Here is a 15,728-nt window from a genome sequence, read left to right on the forward strand (position 1 = left end):
GTAGCTCTTTGAGTGTTTAAGGTTGCCGACTCCTGCCCCATACAATCTGGGTCCTCATTTTACCAACCTCAGAAGGATGGAAGGCTGAGTCAACCTTGAGCCTGGTGAGATTGAATTGTCAAATTGCAGGCAGCCAGCAGTCAGCAGAAGTAGCCTGCAGTACTAACCACTGCGCCACCATGGCTGGGGGACGTGAATTGTACTGTAAAAACTTACCTGGTTTCTGTTCTTCCCTTTAGGCTTTGGGTATGGTGCCCCACCTCCTCCTCCTGACCAGTTTGCTCCTCCCGGTGTTCCTCCACCACCTGCCACCCCTGGGGCAACAACACTTGCTTTCCCTCCACCTCCACCACCATCTCAGCCAACTCAGGACATGAACAAGCCTCCAGCTGCCCAACCAGATTTCCCCTATAGCCAGTTTGGTAAGTGACAGTTCCAAGAGCTGTGTCCCTTGCTCAGGGCCCCAGCTTTTCCCTGCTGCTTGCCTTTCTTTCTGCTATCTTTCATTTTGTTTGTAATAATATTATTGGGAAATAAAATTAGTGGCTGTATGTGAGTAACGTTGACAAAGGATCTCCCTATACTCTTTGTCACTGTGGTATCAATTTCACATTTTTAAAAGTTTGCCAGCTTTAGAAACTTAGGATCATCATTTGTCAAGGTAATTGATCCCTGGGATCCAGACAGGATAGTCATGTCCTGTGAATATGTGGCCCATTCATGGGAAGGGACTAGTAAGAGGGTAGTCATTTGCCATTTAAAGTTGTAGCTATCGTTGCTGCCTTGAGGAATAATGGTTTGGCATGACGGTGGCAGAAAGGCAGAGTTGAAAGGGATGTCAGAAATTGTGTAGGGTCTGCTTGGGCAGGAGGTTGGACTAGACCTACAAGGTCCCTTCCAACTCTGTTAATCTGTATAATATGGGATCTTGGAGGTCTTCTAGTCCAACCCGCTGCCCAGGAGCACTGGCTGTAGTTTTGAATCTAGGTCAGTGAATTTATCACAAGTAACAAGTTCCATATTTCTTGAACTAAAGGGCACTTAAAAATCACCTGAAAAAAAATTGATTTGGAAAAGTAAGTTGTACAATGCATAAGTGTATATTTCTTTATGGAAATGTTAGTTGCAAACAATTGTATGTACATGAATACACAATCCTTTCAGGAAGATACTTACAATTTTCAAACTCAAAACTGGATACAGTTACAGATGTTACATTTTGAACTAAATAGCACAGTTTCACCCCTGTTCGGAGTTATTCTTGTTTAGTAACCTTTAGTACTGCTTTTTAGTTAATAGCTAATTCTAACAAGTCCTAATATTTTAGCAGATAGTCCATAAAGGTTCTTCCCTTGCCTTCTGAGATCCAGGCTGATTTTCTTCTGGGATTGCAGGGATTCCATCTACTTATGGGAAAAAAATTCTCCTCCCATCTAGCAGAAATTATTTTATAATAAAGGCTAAGGCTATGTTAAAAGCAAGTTACACATAGTCCTCGATTTGCAACAGCATTTGGGACCAGAATTTCTGTCGCTAAGCAATGCAGTCATCAAAAGCGATCACTTAGCAACAGCAATCCCTGCAGTCCCGGTTGCCATCATTAAGTGAATCCCACATTTGTTAGGTGGGGCAACTTCCTGATGGTTTCTCTCAACCAAGTCCATGGGAGAAGCCAGCAGGAATTGGGAAGTCCCAGGTGGCTTGCAAGCAGGCTGGTAGGCAGGTAAGTAGATGCTGCTGAGTTGAGAAGAGTGTCAGGGATTGCATAAAGGAAGTGCAGTGAGGATGGACAGGGATGTCAGATACGGTGAGGGTGCATGGAAGTGGGAAAGAGGTGCAGCAAAGCTTGGGGAGCAGAATGGGACAACTCGCCTCGGCCAACTTACCATGGCCAACCCACCACGTGACAACTCAAAGGACAATTTAATAAATCAATTTAATTATTTTAATTTTCCTCATTCACGTTGCATTTTGTCTCTCCTTTTGCATCCTTTAATGATTCCATTCTATCTTTTATTGATAGTAGTGTAACTCTTGTCCCTTGGTGAATTTTCAGAGGCAAGTTGTTCCGTGATGAGTTGTCCTTGGTGGGTTGTCATAGACCTCTCTGGGAGGATGTTCAGGTACCAGTTGCAAATGCAGTACCATAAGTATCAGGCACAAACGCAGAAGGCTGAGGAAGGGTGGATGTATGGGGAAGACTTACCCCATCCGGCCGGGGGAAGTTGTGATCATGGGACATTACAACTGATCATAAGTGCAAGCTGGTTGCCAGGTTCCTAGATCATAACCATGTTAGTGCAGCAGGGCTTCGATGACTGAAATGCGGAGGTCTAGTCATAAGAGCCATTCCTTCAGCGCTGTTGTAATTTCAAACAGTCGCTGAAAAAATAGTTGTAATTCGAGGACTATCTGTAAAGCTTTTTATTTGCTGAATGTGAAATACTCATCACTGGATCATCATAGATCAGCTAGTTTGAACTAATCCAGCCCTGAATGCAATTCTCTCTCCCCCCCCCTCCGCCCCCCCCCCCGCCCCCCGCCTATAGTCTTACACATGCATATCCTCCGGAGTTCATTTTCTTGATGATCCACATTTTTTCTTTCTTTGCCTTGATGACACAATTGACAGACGTGCTGCTCCCCATTTTTAGGTTTCTGGGGGAAATCAAGCAAACTCCTGCAGTGATTGTGATTGTTCTTTATTTTCTTCCCCCAAGCATTCTTCCCGAATATTATGTTCCATATGCCTCAATATGGCATTTCTAATATTAGGACTCTTAAAATCTCCCTTAACTTTAGTGTAACATAGAAAACCATGTCATCCAAACCTCTGATCATGCTTTTCTGATTCTAAAATTCTTTTATTTCTCAGCAAAACTCACTCTTTCACCCAAATTAAGTTGCAGGCTGTGAAATATAATTTCGAATCAGGCAATCCCAGTCTTCCTTGTTCCTTTGCATCCTGAAGTATTTCATATTTAACCCATTTCTTTCCTCTTGCCATATACAAACTTAGAAATATCTTTCTGCCTTTGTTTAAATGGTACCTCAGATGTCAGAATAAACATTGTTAGAAACAAAGCAAAAATCATCCTTAGCAAAATATTCATTCCAATGACAGTTGTGATTTCTCCCACCTTAACATCTCCTCCTTAATTTTATTCCATGTCATAACATAATTCTGATATAACATGCAATTCATATTAGTCATTGTGATAGCCAGTTTTTCAATTTTTTTCTCCATCTTAAAACCATTTCCCCATCAACTCCATTTGCTTTTGGATGTTTATATTCTTTGTTAATATCTCCATCTTTTGTTCTAATTTTAAAGACAGCTATTTAAGTTAAGAGTGGTGCTTGTGCTATTTAAAGAGATGTTTCCTTTTATCAAATGGCTTAGAAATCTTTTGACTCTTGAGCAGAGGGAGGCAAAGAATGAATGAATAGAATGAAAAAAGAAAAGATGAGTGAAACTGTCTTCCATCTCCCATCAGGAAACCATCTTCATTTGAGCATTGCCTAGAAGTCCCTTATTGAAATTGTCTGCACATAATGGGTGCACATGTGGAATTCATGTTTTGACGTCTTTTTTATGTCAGACAGATGAAAGCAGTACACTATTTTAATATCCTACTGGGCAGATTCTTATATTAAGGAAATTGTCAAGTGTTTTTCAGTTATATCAGGGGTCCCTAACCCTCAAGTCTGTGGACCTGTATCAGTCCGCAGGTTGTTGTGGACCGGTCTGCACAAGTGGCAGGCAAGTGCACAAAGCTTTGTTCGTGCATGCGCAGGATCTAGGTTGCACGTGGGGGGGGGGACCCCTCCCAGCACCAGCGGTCCGTGAAGCCAGGAAGGTTGAGAACCACTGAGTTACACTCAAGGAATATTGTTGAAGGGCAGATGGCCTTTTGCCAGAGCTAACTGAATTGTTATGATAAGCACACTTAATATCTTATGCTATGTTGCACAATCCTTAGGTCATCCTTGCCAGAATTAAATTTAAGAGGACAGAATTTTAAAAGTCAGACCAAGGGAACAGATAGATATTTGTCATATTCTAACAAGCTCATATTCACACACACACACACACACACACACACACACACCCCTTTTATAATTATGTGGAATATTTTCTTAATATTTTGACATGAGTTTTGCATAAAGTCTATCATCCGATTAAATCACTAATTTTTCAAGAGAGGAACCTGAGAGAATGAAGGACAGGGAGAAATGCAGGGAGATTATGGAATTTGTTATATTCTTCAACATAACTCCGGTATACCTCCTCTAACAAAAAATTTATAGATCTCAGTATAGCGAAATATTCTGTGAAATATACGTATCCAGAACTTGATCCCTACCGAACTTAACAGCTCAACAAAACTTATGCATTTAAGATTAAATAAGATCTTTTTTCATGTATATGTCTACACAAATACTTAAGCAATATAACCAAAGGGTGGGGTTTCCCCCCCTGTTTTGCATGTTACCATTTCAAAATACATAGCTGTTTCTAAGATACTTGCAGTAGTGGGGTCTATAGTAATGGCTTTAAAAAAAAAAAAGACTCTGGCACTAGTCCAGACTCTTCAGCATCAATCTCAAATGCAAAAGTGATCCTAAGTTTGCAATATGGGTAAGTCGTCCTTGCCGCCTTTCCAAGAGAATTGTAGCTTTTGTGCAGGGCTCTCTTGGGGGTTTAGTCACCCTGGTTTCCATTTTTTACCAGGGCTGGGTACCTATTCTCAAGAACCTTCAGGCTTCGGGCCAATACTTTGTTTTCACACTTATGGTCAGGCTGAGAAGTGAATTACCGTAGGTAGGTGGAGCCTATTTACACCAAATCCTCTTACTTGTAATCTCTTGTGGGGGGGGGAAGGGTTGGGGGGAGGCAAGTAACCTTTTTTTTTCATTGCAGGGGTGTAATCTCTTTCAATGTACGGAGAGGGTAAGGCATTCTTTCCACTGAAATTTTTTTTCAAGGAGTCATTCATCTCACCCAAGCTTGTTTTGCTATCATATGCAAATGATTTGCTGAATTACTACTTATTTAATACCCAAAAATCTGCTGTGTTTCACCCAAATACTATTGTGCACATCTGCTCCCTTGGGTTTAGCTGTGGTAACCTTCTGTTCTTGTTATGTACATTTCTGAAAATGGGCTAAAGAGGGAGGGGTGGGGGTAGTAGGTGAAATATCAAGGTTTGTGGGTAGAACACCTCAATTTTAGAAAAATGTATTGATGATAATGAGTTGGATTCCAAATTTACAAATTTGAGTGTGTTGTGTGTGGCAGGAGACTCGCTCTTCCCACACTTAACTTGGTTGCAAGGGAAAAAAAGGTTATTTAAAATAATTATTTGCTTTTATATGACCTGTGGTAATCTCACCTTCACTTTGGGGCACAGTCCAGATTTTTTTTTTCTTAGAATAAATGCAATAAGTCCAATTTAATGTGCAAGGGAATTAAATGAATGAAATGCCTCAGTGAAGAAGCTGCATGTGACGTGGGGTTACGGGTCCCAACAAATTAGGTTTGGGGGGGGAGGGTGTTTTAGTACGTAATTTGCAAAGTTGATTGAGCCAAAAACATGCTGAAGATTAAAAAAAATAACAGAAAAGGAAGAACTAATACACAAGTAGTGTTCGACTTACAGTTCACTCAGTTACCGTTGGAAATTACAACGGCACTGAAAAACGTGACAATTTATGTCAATTTTTCACGCTTACGATTGTTGCAGTGTCTCCATGGTCACACGATTTGCATTTGGATGCTTGACAAGTGACTCACATTTATGACAGTGGCAATGTCATGGGATCCCCTTTTGCGACCTTCTGACAAGCAAAGTCAGTGGGGAAGCCAGATTCCCTTTAACAACTGTGTGTACTAATTGTAGCAACTGTGGCAAGAAAAGTAAAATTCATTTAACAAATGTCTCACAACATAAATTTCAGGCTCCATTGTGGTCGTAAGTCAAGGACTACCTGTCATTATCAGAAGTTGTTTTTCAAAAACCTAAGGAGGTGTTGAAAACATTCTGACAAATTAAAACTTTTAATTTAAACTGGGTTTAAAATAAGCTTAAAAGGTTAAGCTTGAATCTTTTCTTAACCCCTTGAAATTTCAGTAAGACAAGTTTCACATTACAGAGCCAGTTTGGTGCAGGGATCAAGTTAGAAATCAAGAGACCATGAGTTCTAAATCCTACCTTAGGCACGGCGACAGCTGGGTGACCTTGGTTGATCCTCTCTCTCAGCCTTGGGGGGCGGGGAGCAAGGAAAAAAACACCTTGCCCCCAAAACTTCAGGGATTTGTTTAGGCAGTCACCAGGAATCAAAAAACTAACTTAAAGACACCCCCCCCGGGGGGGGAGTCTCAGGTTAACTATTGGAACAAAATTCTAGATACCTTTTTCCACTGACAATCATACACAGAAAAATGAGATTTTTCTACAGACACATCTTCGATTAAATATCAGGGATGGTTCAGTCTATTAGGTCTCCGAGATGAGGGGTGGGAGGAGTCACTGTATGGGTATTGTTACGGCCCAATTGCCTGGAGACTGAGGTAATCTTGAGGACACTCCCTCTGCTCCTCCTGGTGACTCCCCAGATCAACCTCAGTCTTCGGCCTAACAGGAGCTATACAGTGACTCTCCAGTAATTTTAGATAGAGTTTTCGTAGTTAGTTAGACATTTTTCTTTTTCCTTAAGCAAGCCTACCTTGCCTCTTCTGCCTCGGTTTCGCCATTAGTGAATTGCCAATGCCTTAAAGAAGAGGGTGGATTTTAGATCCTCTTCCTTCCCAGTTTTAATTCTTGGTACCTTTGGTTAAACAGGTCTCTCCCGCCTGGGAACCGAGCTGATTGAAAACTTTGCAGGCTGCAGCCTTAGCGTTTCTGAAGGGAGCTACTTGGCCAAGTTCGAAGAAGATCATACAAGTAGTCCTCGACTTACGGCTGGTTGCTTAGCCATCATTGGAAGTTACAATAACCTCCCTGGGGGTGCTCACAACCCAGTTATGACAACTGGGGTGTGACAGTCACATGACCTTGTGTCAGGCACTTGTCAACCGGCCTGCATTTATGGCCATTTGCTGCATCCCGTGGCCACATTAGTTGTTTTGCAGTGCTTTTTGCAAGAAAGGCATTTATTGGTTTTCAGCAAACCATTTGTTTACTTCTTAACAACCGCAACTACTATAAAAAAAAAGTCACACAATCAAATCAGTCACCTGGGTGATCCAGTTTATGACTGTCACGACATATGATTGTGATTAGCCAGCTGGATTATGGTTGTAAGTCAAGGACTACACGTAATGTGTGACAGCAGAAGTGAACCACATATAAATTTCAGTTAATGAAAACACCCAATTATTTGAATGAGGGAGAGAGAAATCTAAGTTGCTGTTTTTTTTTTTTCATTTTGTTAAAATGATGCAAACGGATAGCACTAGTGCAGCACTTCTGAACACATTTGGATACAGTCAGGTGAAAGTTTTTGAGAGCCTATTTGGTAGGTTTGAATGCTAATTGCATTAAAAGAAGGAACACTGCAAATATAGAACTACACGAGACTCTCTCGGCTCCTGCAGCCTATTATTTCTACCTCTTTGATGATCAAAGAGGATTTGATACAGTTTAGAGAAGGAGCTGCAGTGACGCTCTGTTTATTTCAAAATACCTGCCTCCTCTTCCATGCCTCCTTTCTCTGATTTTTTTCTTAATCAAGAAGGCAAATGACAGATTTTAAGTTCCAAGGCGTCCTCTTCAGGAAGGAACATTTGAAAGAAAGCAAAAAAGTGAAATCTGAATATGTTATTCCAGTTGGCTCAGTTGTGCAAGTTTGCACATAAACAGTCTGGGTGCTGTAGCATTAGAAAGGTAAAATTGTACAAAAAACACAAACAAAGAAATTGATGTTCCTACTTATGGGAGTTTCCTATCTATAGATTAGAGTATGAGGGAAGGCACTGAAAAAGAAATCTGTGCAATTGACAATCTGTGCAGTTTGAGCAATTGTGAAAGCAAGATGCTCATAGTTGGAGTAGGAGCATAAGTTAGTATTCATGCCCACACCCAGAAGGTCCTAGGATCAGCCCCTGGCACCTCCTGTTGAGCAGCATCAGAAAGGAAAGAAGGGGGAAAACACTCCTGAAATTCCAAAGACCGAATCCCAGTGCCAGTAAGAATAGACGGGAGGGAGCTGGATGGCCCGCTGTTCAGATTTGATATAATGCAGTTCCCTATATTGGAATTCTCAGCTCTCCTTGCTCCTCAGTTTCTTCTCTTTTATGATTTTTTTTAAAACTAGGTGGGATTTTCAGGAAAAAGACCTGCTTACAGTAAAGAAACAAGCAGCCCAATTCCTAAATCTGCAGATTAAGAACAGTTTTGTTGAGAAGTCTATTTGCAAATTAAACCAGGCTGCATCTGCTCCAACATCTTGGGTGATTTGCTGTTTTTGTTCCCCTGAACAAATTACCTTGCAATAAGACTAGGCAGATGCCTAGACGTGACCAAGAAGTATTTTATGCTGTGGAAAGCATAAAATTGGTGGGAAAGTGTTCCTTTTTCCATCCCATTTTCTCTACTCTTCAATACTAAAGTACTGGCCTATTCACAGACCCAGAACTGCAAAGTACTAAACTAATCAACCAGTGGTATTTATCAGGAAGAGAATACCCATCTCATACCCATTGGATTGGCCCTAACCCTGCCAACTTTATAGACAGCCTTGAAAACACACACTTTGTTCCTGGGTGTACAGGAGTGGAAGGGTTGGGGGTTGTGAATTAATCATTTTGAATAGATTAGTGTCTTACTTTGGTTAAATCGTTAAATATATGCTGGGCTTTTTAAAATGTCTTATGTATATTATATGTGTTTAGTCACCCAGAATCTCTACAATGAGATGAGGGGCCATATGAATTGTATACAGGTAATCCTCGGCTTACAACCATTCATTTATTGACTGTTTGAAGTTTGCAACAGCATTGACAATAGTGATGTATGACCATTTTTCACACTTAATTACCATTGCAGTATCTCCACTGTCACACGATCAAATTTGGCAACCAGCTGATATTTGTGACGGTTGCCCTGTCCTGGGGTCTTGTGATCACTTTTTGCGATTTTTCTGACAAGCTAAGTCAAAGGGGAATGAACAGATTCATTTAACAACCATGTTCCTAACTTAACGGCTGCAATGATTCACTTAACAACTGTGGCAAGAAAGGCTGTAAAATGGGGCAAAACTCACTGAACCGTCTCGCTTAGCGTCAGAAATTTTGGGTTCAGTGAGTCGAGGACTACCTGTAAATAACACTGGAGAATTCTGCGATACCTGCACCACCCAAACCTGCTAGTATGACTGCTAGTTAGAGTCGATGGGAACCCCAGGTAGTCCTTGACTTACAACAGCTCACTTAGTGACCCTTCGAAGTTACGGCACTGAAAAAAAGAAAAGAAATCAAGAGTTTGAAGAAGCTTCTTGGATGAGAAGCAAAAAGTCTTCAAAGAAAAACCAAAAAGTCCAGTTGCCTCTTGAAAAAGCACCCTTTGGGGACATCCAGGACCTGGAGGACGGAGAATCTCCACAGGCATTTGGCACCGAAAAAAGTGACTCATGACCATTTTTCAGATTTATGACTGTTGCAGCATCCCCACGGTCACGTGATTTGCATTTGGATGCTTGATAGCTATCTCACACTTACGACGGTTGCAGTGTCTCCGGGTCATGTGGTCCCCTTTTGCAACCTTCTGACAAGCTAAGTCAGTGGGGAAACCCGATTCCCTTAACAACTTAACAACAAATTTAACAACCGCAATGATTCCCTTAACAAATTTTCTCACTCGGCCGCGTAAATTTTGGGCTCAGTTGTGGTCGTAAGCTGAGGACTACCTGTATAATCTGGAGATCTCCCCGGTGTTTCCTTCCTTTGGCCTAGAGTTTTCTTATTCTGGTTTCTCTGGAGTTCAGTTGCTGACTGTTGATAGGATTCCATCTCTTGACTTTTCATCAACCCTCTCCTTTTATTTTCTCCCTTCCTTCCAGGATATGGACAAGACTTGAGTGGCTTTGGACAAGGCTTTGCCGACCCCAGCCAACAGCCCCCCTCCTATGGAGGCCCTTCAGTACCACCCTCAAGTGGGCCGCCCGCAGGGGGCAGTGGTTTTGGCCGTGGACAGAACCATAACGTTCAAGGTTTTCACCCCTACCGACGCTAGCGTGCCCACCTAGAAATCAGGGAGTTCTGTCCAGAGCAGGATATCTGGTATCAGCTGAAACCCAGGAAGCCCAGACTTATGAACTTGTGACAATCACCTACTTTACCAGAGGGGGAGGGGGGGGACCACAAATGTAACATCTTTTGGAGGGGTGTTGGGGGAGGAAGAGGAGGCAGCTTTTGAAAGCAAAGTTGTCAGTGGTGTTTGGACTGCATTTTTTTTTAAACAAAAATCTTTTCTTTAACCCATCAGCACAAAATAAAGAGTGTCACTGGTTCAAACTACAGGGTTTTAAAAATGTCTTCAGCTTTAATTAAAAAAAAAATTCAGGTTTCTTTATTTTTGTTGAAAATTTATTTTTTTTCCTGAGCCTTTGTTTTAAACCATATATTGTAAACTTTTATGTTCAAAGAAGAAGAAAAAATATATACATTTGCAGATTGTGAGATTTTTAAGAGAAATTTTCTACTATGTATGCAGGCTTATTTTTTAATTTAAAAGAAAAAAAAACAGGGTTTCCATTAGCACTGCTTAGAGGGTCAAGTTTTGAACCTCCTTTTATTAATGTGTGGTTGGTCCAGAAACTGGGAGTTATTAAAAAAGAAAAGAAAAAGAAAAGTGGGAAGTGGAAATAGGAAAGGAATTTTTAAGTATGTCCGTTTGTCATTTTGTTACTGGTTTTGGATCTGATTAAAAAAAAATCCAGGAGCAGAGTTTGTTTGAAAGGGGTCACCGTATTCACTTCTTGAAGCACAGCATTTCAATTGAGGCTTCATGTTCTTAAAAAAAAAAATTCTTTGGGGATATGAATTTCTTTAAGGGGGTTAATGGAAGCCTTGCGAAGATGTAGATTTCCCTCAGGCAAAAAAAAAAAAAAATATGGGGGTGCATTTTGCACTAACCAGCGATTACCCCTGGTTTGAATAAAGAAAAGTACATTTGGATTAGAAATGCAAACTTGTCTCCACTTTTTTCTTTTTTTACAAAAAAAAATAATGCTTGAATTTCTCATAGCACCTTCTAAGCTGCAAGTTACTTTGGGGGATTGTATTGGTGGTCAAGAGCCATTTTCATATTTCTCCCTTCTGTCACTGGATAGGTTTGTTCTGTACGATTCGTGGAAGCTACTTGCCTGAAATGATTCCTGCTCAGTGCTGCACACAATGAACAAAACACAACTAGAGGGACTTGATATCAAAAAAGAAGGCTATTTCGAATATCCCAAATGTCCTTCAGGCTTGAGGCCACGTGGCAACTGGCAACTTTTAAATCCGCCGATTCTTAACTTTTTCAAAACACAGCCTCTTCTGCCGTTAAGTGTGAAATGGCCCTCATGACTGACTTCATCTTGTTTCTGATAAAACACTAAGAAAGTGCTTGGATTCCCCCTTTCATGCAGTCCTAGCATGTCAATAACCAGGACATAATTGGCTTGTGCTGCGTGTTAAAATGATTTGCTGCAAAGGAGAACATTCCTAATTTATCAATAGGATCTGCAGGTAGATGCACTCGTGTCTATCTTTGCAAACTTAACGGGTTATTTATTATTTGTATATTGTCCAATTCCAAGAACTTACAGAAAGTTTACAGTGTCAAAATATCAACTACTCCAAAGGGACAAAGCCACCAACCTTATCTAGTGTCCCTAGTCCCAAGTAATTGTTATTACAGATTTAAAAACCTGTGAAACAGCCTTATCTTAACTGTCTACTAACCACTAGGAAGGAGAGCATCAGCTGAACCTCAGCTATTCCCAAAGGATGGGAGGATGATCGAAAATCTTAGCTCTTGCCCCCAGGGACTCAAGCTATAAAGGCCTCCCTAATGTTAAAAACCACATTGAATTGTATTATTAAACCCTATTGGCAGTCAATGCAGTCCTCACACAAGTGTTAGTTTTTTACCCTCAGAAAGTGAACAGCTGCCTTTTTCTCTGTTTTTAGTTTCTAAATAGTAACTCTACCCTAGAAGAGTGCACTGAAGGTGTGGGTTAATTTTGCCCAGGTGTCCCATTCCAGGAAGAGCTCCCCCTGCCCACCTACCAATACCTGGGAAAGTAGAACTTCCAAGTCATAATGCACAGGTAGTCCTCAACTTAAAACAATTTGTTAGTGACTGTTCAGAGTTACAATGGCGCTGAAAAAAGCGGCTTACAGCCATTGTCACATGATCATTACAGCATCCCCATGGTCACGTGATCAAAATTCAGATGGTTAGCAACTGGCATGTATTTATGATGGTTGCAGTGTCCCAGGGTCGTGTGATCCCCTTTTGCGGCCTGACAAGCAGACAATGGGAAGTCAGATTCACTTTACAACTGTGGCAAGAAAGGTAAAATTATGCAAAACTCACAACTGTCTTGCCTGGCAACTGAAATTTTGGACTCAGTTATGGTCATAAGTTGAGGACTACCTGCATTCCTCCAGGAAGAGTGCCACCCCATTCAGAGCCACAACCGGAACTGAGACAATGAATTCAGCTGCTTCTTCCTAATCCAGTGCATTGATAGGTATTCCATTGCATCTGTACCTCAACATAGGATGGAGATATATGAATATCAGCAATACATCAAGATCACATCCTAAATCAACAGTCACACTGGCTTTATTCAGATGCTGGAATACTAGGGAGAAGAAACTATGCACTACTCTGGAAAGAAGCAACTGTCTGGTTGATTTTTCCACTTCCACCCATCAAGAGGAACTTCCGTTTCAGGAAGTGAAACTACTATAGCACATGGTCTCTATTCTGAACCTTCAAAAACCACATGATGGATGGAAATAAATGCTAAGAGCCCAAAAGTCATAGTTCTCAGGCTCTTCTGTACTTCCAAAATGGACCCTATTGTGAGATGTTGGTGGGTCATCTCTTCAAACAGAATAGAATTCTTCATTGGCCAAGAGTGATTGAACACAGAAGGAATTTATCTTTGGTGCATATGCTCAGTGTACATAAAAAGACAAGATACATTCCTCAAGATCCTTCCTTAGGCATATTTGAAGGTCCCCATCAGCTCGAAGTCAACAAAATGATGTTCTTTCTGATCCTTTTCCAAAAGAGAGCGGACAGTTAGGTTTCTGGGACATAATTTGAAGCAATCAAGGTGGAGGAATCTCTTATTGCCATGGTATAGGTTCAGTCATAAGCTATCAATATTTGGTGAAGCTCCTTTCTAATGCCTCTCAGCTAGTTCTCCATCAATTGCTGTATTTCCTCCAGCTCCTTGGTAAACCAAGAATTGGTGAGATAAATTACTAATAAAGGAGAATATTTGTAGCTCGGGACTGACATGAGGAGTCCTTGATGTTCTCTGAGCTTGATTGATTTCTTGCAAATGTTTCATTACCCAAACTAGGTAACATCATCAGTGCTATGTCTACTATAACCCCTCAGAGAAGTCACTGATGGACAATCTTGTCAAGAGCTTTGGTTGCCTTCCAGAGACTGACCAGATACTTGGCAGGATTGTCTACTAGTTTGCTGAGAAAATCCCAAAAGTGCCTACTGAAATCCAGATGGATATACCTCTGACAAACCATTTTCCCATGGCCACACCCTGTGGAGATCAACCACAGTCCAGGTTTTATGTGGACTAGAAAGTGATCTAAGTGTGGCAATGGGTGAACTCCATCAAATCAAATACCACCCACACAGATTAAAAGTGGCCTTTGATCTACTCATCTAGTTGCTGCCACTTAAGCAACTGGACATCCTGCTGAATTGTAAACTGATGTTTCTTTTTCACACCAAAGGTCTGTCTAATCCCAGATCCTGCAGGTCTTCAAACAGATTGGTCAACCATTTAACCGGGATGATACAAGGTCTCCTCCGAGGTCCCTTCCAACCTTGTTATTCTATGTTCATTCTACATTTGTGGCTTACACAGGAAAACAAGAAGAAACCTGATTAGTTCCAACCGTCTTATTATCTGCCTAAAAACCATTTTCTACCTCTTAATCTGGAGGTACCATCAACATTTTGCTAGATTGCTATGATCTTGTCCAATCAAATCTGTGAGAAAACACAGATCTGTATTTTTCTGCCTTTTTTTTTTAAAAAAACCTCCTTGTTCATGGCATATAGATGCAGAGATCAGTTTCTAGTGGATGAAATGCCCCTGGGGATTATTGCAAATGATACAGGGCAAAGTTATTTTCAGTTGATCCAAGTGGAAATTTACAGCCGGGAAGCAACAAGTGTCTAGTTAAGAATTCCTTAATTCTCAAGGATCTATTGTGATAATTTATGAACCAAGGGCATAAGAGGTGCAATCAAGGAAGCTATTGAAAATAAGTAGGTCTATGATTAGTTATCATATGCTGCCTGTATAGGGGAAATATCAAAGGAGACTGCCCCACCGCCCTATGCTTTAAGCTTGTAATCAGCCATATACATCCAGTTTGTAAATCCTTTAACAGAAGTGATCTGCACCATAAAAAACATGAAAAAAGGCTGCGTAACTGGGCCAGTCACTCCCCAACCCACCTCACAGATTAGTACATTATAAATACATAATACGTATTAAAGGTGAGATCATATATTATTTTTTAAACCCATACTTTTGAATTAGGCAGAGAGAGAATAATGTGTACCAAGCAATGGTGCAATTTAAACTAGTGTTCTCCACATGCGGGCTGGGGAATTCTGGGAGTTGAAATCTACACATCTTAAAAAGTTGCCAAGTTTGAGAAAATACCATACTAAAAGTCTTCCTATAAACTCCAACCTATGAACCTTTGCCAAGGCTGGCTAATTTCCCAGGGATTTGGGTCCCAGGGTAGATGAATTCATTATAATAGGTGGTCGCCTCTTTTAATAAAGCATACAAATCTACACACACACACACACACACACACACACTGTGTGTGTGTGTGAGAGAGAGAGAGAGAGCATAACTGGATCGCCTCGAGCAATTTCAACCAAACTTGGTACACAGATGACTTAGTCTCTGGAAACAAATACTGTGGGAATAGGACAGGCCTAAAACCCCTTGGGGTGTGTGCTCTATTAAGATACAGCCTGTTGTGCCTTAAAATGGAGTCTACTGTACAGCGCAGTGGAGTTGCCATGGTGACGGCTTCACAGTACTCCACAAGGGGGCTCCCTCTGGTAAGGGGGAAAACCCAACATTAGAAATTACGTTTGGTCGGGACATTTTCTCCCTATAAATAAATACCCGGGCAACGCCGGGTTATCGGCTAGCTAGTATATAAATAAATTTGCCACCCTTGCATGAGTGCAAAAACCCTAGTTGGTTTCTATCATCTGGGGCTCAAAAAGACCACAGCTGAATCCAACTTCCAAGTCGTTTTTTAATCCCGGTAGTAGCGTTTTAAAAACCTCATTCCAACAGATTTTATAAAACCGTCCTAAATCTTTTCTCTAATAAGCATTCCGGTGTCTTGAAATTATACAAATGGTGAATAAAAAACATTCCATTCGCCATGCTTTATTTTCCATTAAGACGATATTGTCTTATGGAGGAATCGAAGT

At 40.9% G+C, this 15,728-nt stretch overlaps 1 protein-coding gene across 3 annotated transcripts in view; it reads left to right on the forward strand.

The window, feature by feature from the left end:
- DAZAP1 (DAZ associated protein 1) overlaps window positions 1-11,192 on the forward strand; it is a 68,720-nt gene extending 57,528 nt beyond the window's left edge. For 2 of the 3 annotated variants that reach the window (XM_081959728.1, XM_081959730.1), the window contains 2 exons: window positions 240-422; window positions 10,063-11,192. In XM_081959728.1, coding sequence (XP_081815854.1) covers window positions 240-422; window positions 10,063-10,235 — 356 coding nt within the window. In that variant the 3' untranslated portion in view covers window positions 10,236-11,192. Of the gene's footprint in view, window positions 1-239; window positions 423-4,735; window positions 4,826-10,062 lie in introns of all 3 variants that reach the window. The other variant, XM_081959729.1, reaches the window with a different exon arrangement.
- The last annotated feature ends 4,536 nt before the right edge of the window (window positions 11,193-15,728 follow it).

The sequence above is a fragment of the Natrix helvetica genome (assembly GCF_964273705.1).
Source record: "Natrix helvetica genome assembly, chromosome: 1".
In the NCBI taxonomy this organism is placed as follows: domain Eukaryota; kingdom Metazoa; phylum Chordata; class Lepidosauria; order Squamata; family Natricidae; genus Natrix; species Natrix helvetica.